This window comes from Culex quinquefasciatus, chromosome 2 (assembly GCF_015732765.1).
Source record: "Culex quinquefasciatus strain JHB chromosome 2, VPISU_Cqui_1.0_pri_paternal, whole genome shotgun sequence".
Taxonomy (NCBI): domain Eukaryota; kingdom Metazoa; phylum Arthropoda; class Insecta; order Diptera; family Culicidae; genus Culex; species Culex quinquefasciatus.
The window spans coordinates 26,840,066-26,856,948 of NC_051862.1; the positions used below are offsets into that span (position 1 = coordinate 26,840,066).

A 16,883-nucleotide genomic window follows, 5' to 3' on the forward strand; every position below is an offset into this window, starting at 1 on the left:
AGCGTTGAGTGGGCTCGAGGGTCTGGACTGTCTTGCCGACGATATGATCACAGGTCACAGCACATCCGCTCAGGCAACCAGTGCACGAACGAAATTACATAAAATGAGCACAGCCCAAACGAGTGGGCTGCCATATATGGTTCGTTTTTGCATTGGAAAGCCCTACATGATCACTACCAACATCGATGGCGATGATAATCTGGTAAACGGAGCAATCGGCGAGCTGAAGTATGTGGAGATGCGGGAAAACGACGCCGGCGAAGAAGTGATCTACAGACTCTGGTTGCAATTCGATACGGAGAAAATCGGAACCATTGCAAGATCTAAGGCGCAGGCAGTCGTTAACGCCCGACCCCATCTCCTGCAGCAGGATTGGACCCCATCACGAAGCAGCACGTGAACATCGCTCTTGGAGGTACGATCAAATGCAAGCGGATTCAATTTCCGATTGCGAGTGCCTGTTCCATGACAATCCACAAGTCACAAGGTGGAACTTTCTCCAAGGTCGTTTACCAGTACAGTCGCTCGCAGGAGCAAAGGCTGGTGTACGTTGCTTTGTCACGGGTTACTTCGCTGGAAGGACTCTACTTGACCTACGCGGACAATCCCTCTCTAGATCCGTCTAAGGAAAAGCCTGTGTTCCACCACGCCAAGGCAAACAACTCTCCAGCGATGCGTGAGTTGCGGGACGAATACAAGCGCTTGAGGAATAACCGTTATCGAACGATCGGAGACGATTTTTCTGAGGTGTTGGCGAGTAGTGGACCAGCATGCACCCTGATGACAATCAACGTCCAAAGCTTGAGCGCTCATCACCAGGATATATCGATCGATTCCATACTGACCAGTGTAGACTACTTGGCCCTAAGCGAGACGTGGTTGGATGATAACTCCTCGGTCGAGATTGAAGGCTACACTTGTGTTGTCCAGTCCAAAAGGGATGACGCAAGATCTGGCGGTGTGGCAATTTATCGAAAGACGACGACCAAAACCAGCATGACAGTCCCGTATACTCCCGAATTGGTGAGTCAAGATCGAGACGAACTTTTCGGTGTGGCAGATAAATACGGTGACGTTTGCGCTGCTACAGTGGATGTGATGGGCACTGAGGTACTGCTGTTCTCGGTGTACATCATCCCAGGAACCACACTGAAGCAGAAAGGTTGGTTTTGGCACGGAAGTTGCTCCAGACTGCCCGCACTGGTTTGCCAATGGTAGTAACCGGTGATTTTAATGTCGACGTTTCCAAACGAGAAAATGTCGAATTCATTAAGTTTATGGGCGAGCACTTCCAACTATCCTTAGCTAACGACGTGAGACAGACGACCACAAATCGTGGAACGGTCCTTGATCTCACATTTACCAGAGGCATACATGTGGCGAGCAATTCGCGGTATGTATGCTATTTTTCCTACCACAGACCCATGCTGTCTGTACTACGAACTGAAGAACCCGAGCCATCTCAGTTGCATTGATCCATAAACGTTCAAAGCCGGACACGACGATATTATCATCGGATTTTACAAGAAGAAATTGAAATGTAAATTACCAGTTACACCTACACGAACACCAACTCACAAATGAACTGTAAACTCATTAATTTAAGTATACCAGAAAACTTTTGTAAACACTAACTAAACACACTGACCCCTCCCCCACCCCCCAAACATTAACATCACTACATCAGGAACCAAATGAAATGTAAATATTACTTTAAGAAACAGAACAATATTGTACTACACACTAAAACCTACCAAACAACCGCCTCCTTACCTTTTTCCCCTCCCCTTTCCAACCAATCCTTCTCCTTCCCGCTTTATTCATATATTGAACGTATTTAATGATTCATTCAACCGTCATCAATTGTTTATTAACAGGAAACCATCCCCCGCCCTCTTGGAACACCGCTGATAGACCCAGCCAGGATCAAGCCTAATCTCATTTCTTCATTCCAGGACAAAAATTGAACGGTTCTTTTCAGGACCACCAATACAATCACGAAAGAGTTGTTCTGCAATCATTCAATCAAGCAAAATAAAATAATCTGGTTTTACATTTAACTATCTATCCGAAAACATCAGCAATCCTAATCAAAATTTAAAGCCCTGTACTGTCCTATGTCTTTCGGTTATGTCTCTGACATACCATCTTGAACTTTTTCAAAAGAAGTGCCCCGTTCAAAGGAGCACCTAATTTCAATGAGCGAGCGAAAATGAGCGATTCTCTCAGATTTCGTTCATTCGATTTTTTTGTATTTTTTAATCCGGCTGAAACTTTTTTGGTGCATTAGTTTGTCCATATAAATTTCCATACAAATTTGGCAGTTGTCCACACACAAACGATGCATGAAAATTCAAAAATCTGTATTTTTTTAAGGATTTTTTGATCGATTCGGTGTCTTTGGCAAAGTTGTAGGTATGGATACGGACTACACTGAAAAAAAAGATACACGGTTAAAACATTGCGATTTTTTATTTAACTTTTTGTAACTTTAATTTGATTTGCAAAAAAACACTATTTTTATTTTTTTTATTTTTGATATGTTTTAGGGAACATAAAATGCCAACTTTTCATAAATTTCCAGGTTGTGCAAATAATCTTTGACCGAGTTATAATTTTTTGAATGAATATTGACTTGAGGGTGTAATATTGAATGTTTGGCCCTTTTGAAATGTTAGTCTTGATTTTAAAATTTTGAAAATATTGTTTTCGAAAAAATCGAAAATTTTCACGAATGTTTCAAACATCAAAATTGTAAATCGGACCATTAGTTTCTGAGATATTGACGTTAGAATATTGTGGATTTTTTGGGTGAGACTTTGAAAACATCAATTTTCCTGTTTTGAAACCTTTGCATGGCCTCACAGCAAAAATATTGTTTTACAAAAGTGGTCAAACATGCGCACTAGTTTAAAAAATGTAAAAATGCGACTATTTTCAAAAACAATACCTAAAAATGGCTATAACTTGAAAACGGTACGCTTCATGAAAATTTCACTTAAGTACTTTTTGTTTGAAAATTTGATTTTACATCAAAAAATGAAGTTGAAAATATTTTGCGATCAATATTTCGATTTTTAGAAAAAAAACAATATTGATTCACTCGGTCAAAGATTTTTTGCACAACCTGAAAATTTGTGAATGGTTGGTATTGTATGTTCTCTAAAACATATCAAAAAATAAAAAAATAAAAATAGTGTTTTTAGTACAAATCAAGTTTTAGTGACAAAATGTTAAATTAAAAATCTCCAAAAAAAATTAACCCTGTATCATTTTTTTTTCAGTGTAGTCCTTATCCATGCCTTATCCACAACTTTGCCGAAGACACCAAATCGATCAAAGAATTCCTTCAAAAGATACAGATTTTTGAATTTTCATACATCATTTATGTAGAGACAGCTGGCAGCTGCCAAATCTGTTGGAAAAATTATATTGACAAACCAATTATACAAAATGGCTTCTTTGGGCATACCGAAGGCACCAAAAAGTTTCAGCCGGATTAAAAAATACAAATATTAGAATTGAGAATAAAGATCGATTTTGCAGAGAACTGCTCAAATGAGAGGCTCTTAAAAACAGTCGGTTTTGCCCACTTCTATATGAAATGTGAGTTCAAACTAGATTTGAGTTTTCAAAGCAAGATACTGAAATTTTCAATAAATTCCTGTTTTTTTATCCAAAAACTTATAATTTGAAACAAGCGTATCAATTTTTGCAATATCACGTATGAATAACCGTCTTCAATTTGAAAAATTAAAACTTTGACTTATTTTTTTCCCATAATAACTTATTTTTACTATGGTTATCATAATATATTTGTATGATTTGATATCGCTAGAATTTTCATCACTAAACAACGCTTAATAAGAACGACCAACAAAAAAAAACTTTGTATTAACAATAACTCAAAATTGCCAATAATTATTTTGAACGATTATGCAAAGAACGACAGTACGGACGAATTAAGTTTTAAAACAATCAGTAAATAAATTTTTATACTCACGTTCTAAGGATACTGAAAAAATCATACAAAATTACTTTAAGGTTGTGTATATAATTTATTATCTATCCTTATTTTTTCCCTAAGGTATTTGATCTTTTGAGGCAAATTTAGTTTTCCTACTTTTATTGGGTTGAACTTTACACAAGATTCAATTTGGTTTGATGGATAATTTTTTTTAAACAAACTTATTAAAATTTATTTACAGTGGAAATTTTTCGTGAGTTTTTTTTATGTTTTCAAATGTTTTTAATTCATAAAAAAAAATCTTGCAGAAAGATTAAAACATTATTTAAAGAAAAACTTTAAAAATGTAATAATCAATTTTTTAACCTAGATCAGTACACCTTATAAAAAGTATGTTTGATTTATTTTTCATATCTTTCTTCTTTTTGATTGCAACTTACAACGACAACTTGGAAATTCAGTCACATTGAATTGATTTACTAAAATGATTTTTGTTATTGGATGATTGGCCGATGTTCATTGCAAATGCTTCTGATGTTTCGCTTTAATTTTTTTTTTCGATTTCTTATGATAGAGAAAAATTGTGTTGTTCTTTATTTAATGTAATGACAAAAATATGGATAAAAGCAAAATCGTTTTTAGAAAATGTAAAAAAAATCCCCTTTCTGTTCTAAAGTGGATCTTTTTGAACTTTATAAGTAAAATTAAAAACTGATTTAATGGACCCGACAAGAGCATAGCATAGCATAGCATTGGTGTCTACCCCTACTTGCTACTTTGTTATTGACCAGGACCTCCAAGAATTGCTCCGTGGACCACAATTTAATGGACCCGACAAGAGAAAAAAACTGCCGCTAAAACGTCACTCCAAACAGCATCGCAAATGCTTTCACCACACAACTGTTCCATGACACAAGACGCAGTAAAGTCGCTTTTCCAGGAAAATGCAATTTTTCCCCTTTTTTGCAAGTCTGAAAATTGGCGGCATTCGTTCTAGTAGTTACCGCTCGAGAGTAAAAAAAAAGTAAACTTAGACAAAGAAATAAAGTAAAAAAAACTCCCTGACGCAACTACAAAGCCATTTCACTCTCACACATTCTCACACAAGGTCTTTCTTGCAAAAAATAAAAATGATGATGTGCGACACATTCGAGAGGGGACAAAAGTGGGACGGCCTCGTGGCCCCCTTTCAGGACTAATTTAAATATTTTATAACGAGAGAGGGAACGGAATATGATCGAATTTAACAAAGAGTGGAAAATGTCGAGTCGAAATTCACTTGTTTTTTATTTTTCCAGTTTTTTTTTCGTTTCAATTTTCCCGATCCTGTTCCGATGGCAAAGAGAGAAAGTGAGGAGAAGGTGGAAAAGCTGCACGCTCAGCACCCACCGAACCCTCAGAGTTGCGAGTGGCGCTGGAAAACTGTTGCTTTGTTGAGTCTGGTCTGGGAAGACCAGCTGGCGAGTTTCCCAACTGCCCGGCGTCCCCGGCGTGAAACAAAACCCTCACTTTCGGATTGTTGGTCTGGGTCTGGGTGGTGAATTTTCCGGTGGCTCAGAAAGTGATTAAACTTTTTCGGATGTTTTGGGCGGAGTGGAGCTGAGGGAAACGGGAGGTAGTTTCCGAGTTTAAACAATCCAAACGAGGTGAACATTTGCATAACTGGGTATTGATTTTCATTTCACAATTGGGAGGAAAGGGGGAAGTTTTGAATTGTTTCTATTTCTGGGTTTTATTAAATCACTATTGCTAAGGGTCTGAATCTTTGAGGCTCGTTGTACTTACGCTTCAGTAGCTGGGAATTGATTGGATGGAAATTGCTGATAGTACTTACCTAAAAGGAAAAAAAAAATGCAAAATCAGTTTCTGCTTTAAAAAATAAACAAATTCGGTAAAATAAGGGAAAATTCTCATATGTTTGGCAGGTTTAGCACTCGTTCCCAACTCCATCCTATTGGCTGATTTGTCCACTTCCTATTGAGCTATTTAGTACAGTTGAAAACGCTTTTTATTAGCTTAAATTGAACGTCAAAGTGCTGAAATGGCAACATTGTAGGCACGATGGAGTTCGATGCCGTTCCTCTATTATTATTCATTTAATTTTATTGCAAATGACCTTATTTTTGTTATATTAGTTGTATTGTTTATAACCAAACAATAACAAATTTTTTTAAGAGAAACACCATTTGAATTAGATTTTTATCAGTGAATCCTTTGTTGACACAGTTGAATGTAATTTGCCATAAACATAAGTGTCAAACAGTATCAAAAAGTATAGCTTTTCAACACAAGTGCTGAAAAGTTGATCTTTTCAGCACTAAAATGAATGCTGAAAAGTACTTTTCGATACTGTTGTTTTCGGCGGTGTAAAGTAGGCCGTTCCGAGACTGTGACGTCACGCTAGGTTTTTTCATGATTGCATAATATTAATTCGAAAGGTATACAATTAAATTAAATCCTCTTTTCTTAAATTGTTTGCTTACTATTATTTAGAGGTACCATCACCCACATTGGGTCTAGGGGGTGAGATTGGGTCACATAAATTTCTGCATTTTTGTATGACCCAGACTCACCCCCAGACCCAATGTTATCCCTGATGAAGGTGTCACATTATAATTTATTATATGGTCACATTTTTTTTTCAGCTGGAACTTCAATATTTTGCAAATTCTTGCCTGATAAAAATAATTGCTTTGAAAGCAGGGTATTCATAAGCAAACTGCTATAAATGATTTGAACTTATTAGATACAAAGCTGTGAAAAACAGTTTTTAAGATTTTTTAATACTTGAATGTTATACCAGATCTCATAATTTTTAAAAGATTTAAAACTGTTCTGTTATATCACAATGTTTATTCTAAAAATATAATAATAAGACAATTTTTTTTTTAACAAAATTCCCGAGAAATCCCGGGAATTCCCGGAAAATTTGAAAATTTTCGAAAATTGCTTTGATCCTAGTTTTGATTAATATTTTGTAAGAAAATTGTATAGAATAGCATTTTAAATGGTCTAAATAAGTGGAAGGAGTTAAAACCTTGAATGCGTGCAAAAAAAAAAAAAAACAAAATACTTCAAGAAAATGTTTAAATTTTCTAAATTTATAAGCTGTCTTCCAATGTAAATATGTATGTTCAAAGTTTGAGAGAATTTGAAAAAGAATAATATTTACTCATTGAAGAAAAAACATGCAGAAAATATGTATTTTTCTTGGCAAGTACTTTTTCTAGAGCAAATCTCACTGGTTTAAGCTCATAAATAAATTGATTAACATTGACTTTACCTTAATAATCTGCATTTCCACAATAGAATACAAATTTTACGAAATCTCAAAATTTTAAAATAATTTGATTTGTATAATACGAAGTTGTTTTCATTTTAATGTTTTCTTTAATAATTCAGCTATATAAATGGTTCGGGGGCCACGTGGCGCGGTGGTTAGCGCCTTCGGCTGCCGATCCCTAAGTTGCTGAAAGGCGCGGGCTTGATTCCCGCCTTATCCTCATGGCCTTCTATCGGATGGGGAAGTAAAACGTTGGTCCGTTTGCGGTCCAAGAGGTTTTGGGTGACTCACCACACATAAACTTCCGACGCCTAGCAATGAGCTGAAACTTGCAACAGAGCCCACTAAAGACCCGGGGGTCGTTAAAATGGATTGCTTTGCTTTTTTTGATTCGGTTAAAAAAAAATTTAGTGGCAACAAAAGTAGTTTAGCTTTTTTATGTATATTTCATCGTCTAACGCCTTTGGTAGTTCTAGCGCTTTATAAATTTTCTTTATTTTTTGGTTAACAAAAACGTTTGATAAACAAAAACTTAATTTAGATCATGGCGGGAAGAGGCACCTAATTTTCTAATGATTAATCAACAATTTTGGTTCGAAATTATACCAAATTAAAGTAGTTTATTTTCATTCCATAATATCGGCAGCAACCCCAACAAATAAACAAAATCTATTTTTGCAATTTCGTCGTGAAACTACTCACTTTTCCTGTCATTCTTGAACGACGAAATAGCCTACTCTTCTGTACCAAAAATAACGGAATCGAATAGCAACACTTTTCAAAACAAATGCTGAAAAGTTCTACAGCTTTTCAGCATTTATTTTGAAAAGTTTTGCTATTCGATTCTGTTATGATTGGTACAGAAAAATTGACTATTTCGTCGTTCAAGAATGACAGAAAAAGTAAGTAGTTTCACGACGGAATTGCAAAAACTACTAATTAAAAATCAATTCGACCAGTTCAAATTTCATGAACAGTTCTTTATCTTCTGCCTGAAACATCCTAACTCCTAATCATTGTAATGGTCATTAAAAAAATATTAATCTTGTGTTAACTATTTAGAATCCATCTCTCATCAATGATATCAAATGGGAATTAAAAATAATTGGAATTGTAAACAGACAACAAACCTGGAATTTTTTCATAAATTCGTATTTTTTTTTAATATTTGAAGGTGGTCATTCAATACTTTTGCTTAAATTTCAAAAATTTACAAAATGATCTAGTGGTTATAAAAGAAGAAACAAGTTTTGGCTGAAATATTTCAGGAATAAATTTAATTATTTTGTTGATTCCTGAAATATTTCAGCCAAAACTTGTTTCTTCTTTTACAACCACTAGATCATTTTGTACATTTTTGAGCCCTTCTAGACAATTGTAGAGCTTGTCAAAATGCACATTTTTATTCTTGAAAAATGAATTTTGGTCAATTCTATCAAAAGTTATGGGCAAAAAACGATTGAAAAATGCTCATTTTCAAATTGAGATTAAATAAGTTAAACAAAAAAGACCTCCGAGATTTTTTCAGCAAATGTACTCTAAAACGTTTACTTTCAGATACTTTTAAGAGCGAGGTCAAGCTCCACCACATTTTCGAGTTAATCACATTTCAAAATGGCGTCTTTTCGTCGTATTTTGGCTATAACTTTCGTTTTAAAGGTCTGATTTTTGCTCTCTTTGAAGATAAATGTGTGTTTTGGTAAGCTCTACAAATGTTTAAAAGACACCAACTCGCTACGATACAAGCCTGAGTTAATAGATTAAAAAAACTCATTTTTTCATAAACACTTCAACCTAAATTACAAAAATGGCTCTAGAAACTTCCCGTTTGAAGATACAGCTTTGTGCTCTTCAGCAAAGTTGCTCAAAATGGTGTTCTCTACAACTTTTTTGAAGACACCAAAGCGCTATCTCGTCATCCCGCCAAAATAAAAGTTCTGAACCACCCTAAAATTTGGACCACCCTAATGTCCACCATACCAAAAGATGCCCCAATTAACTCTGATCATTTGTCCCTAAGACACCAAAGCTCTAAATCTTAACGTGTGGCCGCTATCAATTTTGTCACGCTAGATTTCGGTTTCGGACCACTGTGCATTGATGCATTGTGATATTTAAATTTTGAAGACGAGAAACATTCACAATTCAAACGAATTGATGATTACCTTGTCACAAGTTAAATTTGATAACCGTTAAAAATCACGGTTTGGAGGAAGAAAAATATTATAAATCGAAAACACCCATGGTAGATTAATGCGTAGATAGTTGTGTTTCACCTTCCTGATTAAAAATATGTTCGATTCAAAATAATCTATCAGTTTTTCAGAAAAATGTGTTTCCCATATAAAGTACCATGGGACGAGGCGCATGGTGGCTCAAGTGAAATCTTACAATTTGCTTATAAGCCTTATTATATGACGTGTTTCAAAATGTTAAAAAAAAATACCTTTGATTAGCATAAACTTTCGAATAAAGTACTTTTTTATCATTTTTTTTTATTTAGTATCATGCGTTTCCATTAGTAGGAAAAATCTTTTTTTCTGAAAAACGCGATTTTCACTGATAGAATATTTTGAATCGAACATATTCTTAATCAGGAAGGTGGAACAAAACTTTCTATGTATAATCCTCCAATGGGTGTTTTCGATTTATAATAATTTGCTTCCTCCATACCGTGAACTAGAAACATTTTTTGCAGATATTCATCAGAAATACCATTTTTACTTACAACAAAACTATATCTTTTTCAATGCAATTGATAAATTGCCCAAGAACTTGCAAAAAAGAGAAAAAAAAACTCATCCTTCATCTAGTCCCAACGTGTGACCAAACAGAACCGTAAAACTTCCCGTCCCTCATCTATGGCCATGACCAAGCCATGACCACAAACCCGGAGTGTATGTGGATTATCCCAAGACAGTTTCGTCGAGGTCGTAAAATCGTGCACCATCTTGACAGTTCGATCAGCATTAAACCAGCAAGCAATAGTTTTACGACCGGCCATCATTCAATCAGTCCAGAATGCTGCTGCTGCATCCAGAAGTCGACCTTCACTATGCCATATGACTTGTACACGGAGAAAAGTTTTCAAGTGAGTTGTGTGAAAAAGTTTTTTTTAAATAATAATTTTATGGTTTTGTTGGAAAAAAATTTTTCCAGCAATTTAAAGTTTCACAAATTCAACACCTTCAAAATTTGACATTTTTTTTAAATATTATTTTCAGCGTGTACCAAAAGTCCCCAAAAGGGCAGTGCTGCCAGCCAGCATCCAGCTGAGCTCATCAACAATCCACAAACGACGTAAAATGGCTCAAAATTGACACAAAATGGTTGCAGCAGCGTTCCGAACCCTTCTGGCATGCGGTTTCGAATAATAATAGAGTCGGTTACCCAGCAAAACAAGCCACAGCTCAAAATGGAGCACGATCATGGTTTGGTTTTGTTTGATGGTGGACCATTGTGTGGTTCATCGATAAACAATATTGTGGCCCGCGCGCCCACCGGATGGTGGTGGTGGTGCCGATAATGCATACAATTCTGCGGTTTGCGGATGGCAATAGGGTTGACCCAACGGGAGCCGAATTGGCTGTTTGCGTTGGATGCTCAACTGGACACCAGCAGTGAGGCAGGACCTTTTACGGTTTATTATTCATGAATTTATGTGTTGAAGGGGGAGCAATTATGGATGCAATGCTGAGCTACTGCTGATGGGGAGTAAAATCAAGTGAGATGCACTTTTGATTGAATTATTTATAGCGGTTGCAGATGCAGGATGTGAATGTTGAATGACTTGTGAATTGTTAACTTTAATTTGCAAGCTTTTAGGACGTGGGTTTCTTTTTTCCTTTTATTCACTTTTGTAATTGTTTCCCCAACATAAGTTCCCATTTCTCAACTTTCTCCCACCAATTATTTACCCCAAATTTATCGATATTTGGTATTAATTACCATTTCCTCAACTTTGCAGGGCAAACCAGCAAAGTTCTCAATTTCAACCAATTACCGATTCCCATGTGGTTCCACCACTTGTTGCACGGAGTAACTTTAGCGAGCAAAATTCGTTCCACTAAATTCGGGGGAAAAAGTTTTCAGTTTTCCAACTCGATCGAGAGGAAATTCGTGGTCGTCCACCAGAGGGCATTGGGTAACCTTTGGTTGGATCATTTGAACGAGGGACTAGTTGAAGGAAAAGTTTTGTGTGCAGTTTTTTGGGCAAACCGAAGAACTAGAACACACACACACACACACAAACCGATGGCAATGATGACGTCGATGATGGTCCTGGTTTACGATGGAGCGTTTTTGTTAGTTGAAGGAAGTTTGGAAATTGCATTTTCTAGGAAAATGCTTTAAACTTTATTATTTGTTTTGAAGGAAAAAACTACAAAAAAAATAATTTGGCAAAAATGATTACGAATATAACACAGACTTGGAAATTAGACAATTGGAAATTTATTTCTTGAGCATATAACTATATGGATCTTAAATAAAAATAAAACTGCTGAATTTTTGTACTTCCTTATTTGACTCAAACTTTGCATACACGTTTGGCATGGAAAACGCTATACTTTCTGTAAGAGAAAAGACAACCCAAATCAGTAGTATAAACATTCCTAAGAATAAACATTTTTTTAATTGTTTCCCTTTGCTGAAAATTTGAAATTATCAACGCAGAAAAATACATTTTAGCATTTTTAAAAACTTAAATTTGGTTTTCGGAGCAACATCACCCTATCAAGCTGGGAGTCAAAATCATTTGAAAAATTGTACAAGGCTAAATTTTCTCAGAAAAATTGATGACTTCACGTTCCAGAAAATATTTGTTTTATTAAACTTACAAAAAAATAATTAAAATTCGTTCATACACGGAGAAAAAGAGTTCCTAAAATCGTGAACAAGCGTTCATGAAAATGAGAACCACGAACAAAGTGTTCAAATTTCATGGTACAATTTTCAAAATCGTACCATGGGATTTGAACACTTTGTTCGAGGTTCCCATTTTCATGAACGCTAGTTCACGATTTTGGGAACTCTTTTTTCTCCGTGTAACAGCGTCATATGATACAAATATTTTATGAATGGAATGAAAAATGATGTTTAGGCCGATGCAAGTATTTAAAAAAGTTTTTGTCCCTCGGCCCTGGCCAAGGTCAAGGGGGGGGGGGGCAAAACAATAAAAAAAATTAAAATTTAAATAACAAGCCATAGTATTCACATTTAAATGAAAAAAGTGTTTTAAAATGCATTTTACACTAGTTCAGTTGTTTTGCAATCATTAGTTTTCAAAAAATCTATGATCTAACAAACACAAATATTGTATCGAAAAAAAATAAGATTTTGCATCGAAAATTATGCAAATTCTCCAGATTCAACGATCCACCCTTCAAATGTACGCATTGTCCTTAGTATGCTATGACGGCTAGCTGAACATTACGACGCCCCATGTCAGACGGTGAACACGTGGCAAAGTATTAACTCAAGCTTTGGCTCAGAAACATACTTTAAAGTAATAAAATTATAATTTTTGATGTTCCTGTAACAATTTGAACTATTCCATATAACGTAACATGATGATTTTGTAATGATGCTTCCCCACGTGTTCACCGTCTGACATGAGGCGTCGTAATTTTCAGCTAGCCGTCATAGCATACTAAGGACAATGCGTACATTTGAAGGGTGAATCGTTGATTCTGGAGACACCGGACGTCGATCCAATGCGCACCTTGGGGACAGAATGGACAAACCTAATTCCTTCTGGAGTGTGTTCATTGGACCATCCCCTACACACCTGTCTTTATTCCGAGTGAATCCATGTTGTCCCCAGACCTGTAGGAACGATTGAACGAAAAGCACAAAAATCCCATAGTAATTCCCATGTAAACTTTAAACCGCTGGGGACAGGCCAATTCTCAACCAAATGGGCTGATATTTGACATGAGAGTCCCTATGGGTAACCTCTACTAGGGGAACCTCGGTTTGCCTGATTCTGAGAACTTTTTTGTTTGGATGAAACACCCTAATAAGCATAGCAGTTGCTACTCCGTTATTGACCAGGACCTCCAGAAGTTACATCCACGAGCCGTGGAAGATAAGTGGGTGCTATCTTTCCTCGCTTCGCAACTTCTCAAAGGCCCCTATCATGCTGATCAATACCGGCGCCGGCCACGACCAGTGGTAGAGTCACGGGGAAGTGGAAGGGAATGTTAGTCCGATACTTGAGTGATAGAGACCGCCCAATCGACTGCATCTCCGACAAAGTATCACATATGAGTTTTGAGGGGGTTAGTAGATGGGTATGAGGTCAGGATTCACGAGTGGCAGTGATGTGACCATGAGCATTTTGTTTATCGGTTGAAAATTTTAAATCTTAGGCAGCCGGCTGCGGAAAGATAGATAATTGATTATTTAAAAAGTTTTTTTTTTTTTATCGAACGCGTGCCAACCGAGCAGTATTGCTCTGGGCTGGACTTATCAGTATATTTTTACTGTTTTTACAATTTAGATAACGCGAGCAAATTTCAAAAATAATAAATAAATGACGCTTTACTCTTCATAAAATCGATAGTTTGATGAGTTAATACTAAAACTGCCAGTTGGAATAAATTTTTACGATCATTTTGCGACGAAAATTATCGCGAAAAACTCAAATGTTTTGAATATTTTATATAAAAATTACTTTTTTTAGTCATTTTAAACTATAATACATAATGAAAAAAAAAATCATTTTTAAAGTAGTTTGAATTGTTTGAAATGTTTTTGTAGTTATTGTTAGTGGCCATTCATAAACAACGTGGACACTTTAGGAGGGGGGGGGGATGGCGATTGTCCACGCTCCATACAAAAAAGTTTTGTCCACGAGGGGGCGGTTCGAGATTTTCACACTATTTTCCACGTAATTTATGGATGGTCCCTTACCAAATCCTGTAAAAACTGTCATAAATGGAGCTTTGCCCAAACCAATTCGAAATAATCAAATATTCTAATTCTTCTTTTGGTGAATTAAGAATTGTTTTCGTTTGGTATGACTTAATTAAATTATTTTGATGTTTAATTTTTAAAGTCATTCAGATGTAAAACTGGAACAAATTGGACTCAAAGTAACTTTCCTGTACACAATTACACTAGAATAACATATTTTTGCATTTATTTCAAGCAGATTTTCGAGTACCGTGAAATTGCCGTGAAATTCCAATGTTTTGAAATTGGCATGCCGTGAAATTTCAATTTTTAAGCCGTGAAAAATCACTAGCCCTAGTCATAAAAAATAAAACCAGTGCTGAAAAATTCGAGCTTATCAAAGAGTTGCAAACAACAGTTTCTGCAATTCCAAAATGCACCCTGTGAAAAGATTTTCAATTGAAATGTTCATTTGTTGATTCAATTCACCGTTTGGGATTAAGATAGGCTTTTTAGCTATCAAATGATGACGAACTGTTCAGATCTCTTTTTGGTGATTATGAGTAAGTCATTTGATCACTTTAAAATAACTGTACAGCAATTCCATTTGAAAAGAGCCTAAACCGAAAAAAGATGATTTGTGCCGATTTCGTCATTTTCTTATTTTCGCGCGTGGCGCGTCGAAAATCTCATTTTTTATTTTCAAAAAATTATGTCTCGGAAACGTACGGTTCGACATCGCCAATTTTTTGATATTTTATGTGAGATTTTGCGAGGAATCCGATAAAAATACGTTAAGACATAGGCTCTTTGGTCCAGACATGGCCATAACGCCGTTTTGTGTTTTCATACGACTTTTTGAGATGTTAAGATAGATTTTTGAAACTTCTTACTATTTTTCTCAAATAGCCAAATTAATCACCTTCCTTTTGCGTGACAGCTAAAATGGCCAAACAAAAAAATTCGGGTCAAATTATTTTGACCAGGGAACTCCCAGAAAAAATTTGAGCCCGATCGGAGATCTTTTTTTCGGTTTAGGCTCCTTTCAAATGGAATTGCTGGATTTTCTGATCGATTTGGTGTATTGAAAAAAGTTGAATTACCAAATCTGGTATTCTTTTATTTTCGAAATTTTTTGACATGTTTTAGGGGGCTGAAACTGGTGAACAAAAACATTTTTTTTTTAAATTGAACTTTAATACTCATGTATTTTTTTTTGCTTTCTTAAAGGTGTCAATAAATTTATGAAAAGATCTTTTTTTTAAGTGTAGCGTACATTTATTATGTGAGGCCTAAAAGTTTATTATATTTGAGCAATTCTCTGAGATTTCGGTCATTCGATTTTTTTTTGTATTTTTTAATCCGGCTGAAACTTTGTTGGTGCCTTCGGTATGCCCAAAGAAGCCATTTTGCATCATTAGTTTGTCCATATAATTTTCCATACAAATTTGGTAGCTGTCCATACAAAAATGATATGTGAAAATTCAAAAATCTGTATCTTTTGAAGGAATTTTTTGATCGATTTGGTGACTTGGGCAAAAAGGTAGGTTTGGATATGGACTGCACTGAAAAAAAATGATACACGGTAAAAAAAAAAATTGGTGATTATCAATTTCATTTTTTGTCACATAAACTTGATTTGCAAAAAAACACTTTTTTAATTTTTTTTATTTTTTGATATGATTTAGAGGACATAAAATGCCAACTTTTCTGAAATTTCCAAAATGGGCAAAACTTTTTTGACCGAGTTATGATTTTTTGAATAAATACAGATTTTTTCAAAAAAAATTTAATATTGTTCGCAAAATTTTTTCAACTTCAGTTTTTGATGTAAAATCGAATTTGCAATCATAAAGTTCTTTAGTGAATTTTTGATAAAGTGCACCGTTTTCAAGTTACAGCCATTTTTAGGTGACTTTTTTGAAAATAGTCGCAGTTTTTCATTTTTTAAAATTAGTGCACATGTTTGCCCACTTTTGAAAAAAATATTTTTGAATAGCTGGGAAAATTCTCTATATTTTGCTTTTTTGAACTTTATTTATACGACTCTTAGTTGCTGAGATATTGCCATGCAAAGGTTTAATAGATGTTTTCTAAGTCCCACCCAAACAACACACCATTTTTTAATGTCGGTATCTCAGCAACTAATGGTCCGATTTTCAATGTTAAAATATGAAACATTCGTGAAATTTTCCGAACTTTAAAATCAACACTAACATTTCAAACGGGCCAAACATACAGTATAACGCCCTTTTGAAATGTTAGTGTTGATTAAAATTTTTTATTGTATCTTTTTGCATTTATTAAATAGCATATGGGTCATTCCATCTGAAGCGGAACAGCATTTGAAAATTACCCTCTCCGATCCTGTTCAAATTTGGCAGGGCTGTTGATACTATCAAAACATGCAAGAATCCCTAATTTCATCCAAATCGGACCACCCCCTCCATTTTTGTACCCTCCCAAAAAATCGACTTTTTGGCGATTTTTTAGCGAAACCCCTATCTTCAAACGACGATAACTCAGGAACCACAAATCTTAGAGGGTCGGTCTTAGACTCAATTTTGAAGGAAATTGGACGTAGAATCCATTTCCGTGATCAAAATTTAGATTAATTTATTTTTTCTACCTGTATTGCGCAATTGAAAACTTGAAACGGCCGTATCTCAAAACACCCCAACTTATTTTTTTTATTTGACCTCACCATCGTGTTCCCCGGCCAATTTTACATAAGAA

At 35.3% G+C, this 16,883-nt stretch overlaps 1 protein-coding gene across 1 annotated transcript in view; it reads right to left on the minus strand.

The window, feature by feature from the left end:
• Positions 1 to 5,694: 5,694 nt before the first annotated feature.
• The window catches only part of LOC6044921, a 44,039-nt gene continuing 32,850 nt past the window's right edge, over positions 5,695 to 16,883 (minus strand). The window contains exon 4 of the mRNA XM_038257391.1: positions 5,695 to 5,801. Within this exon, the coding sequence (XP_038113319.1) occupies positions 5,798 to 5,801 (4 nt within the window). The 3' untranslated portion in view covers positions 5,695 to 5,797. The remainder of the gene's footprint in view (positions 5,802 to 16,883) is intronic.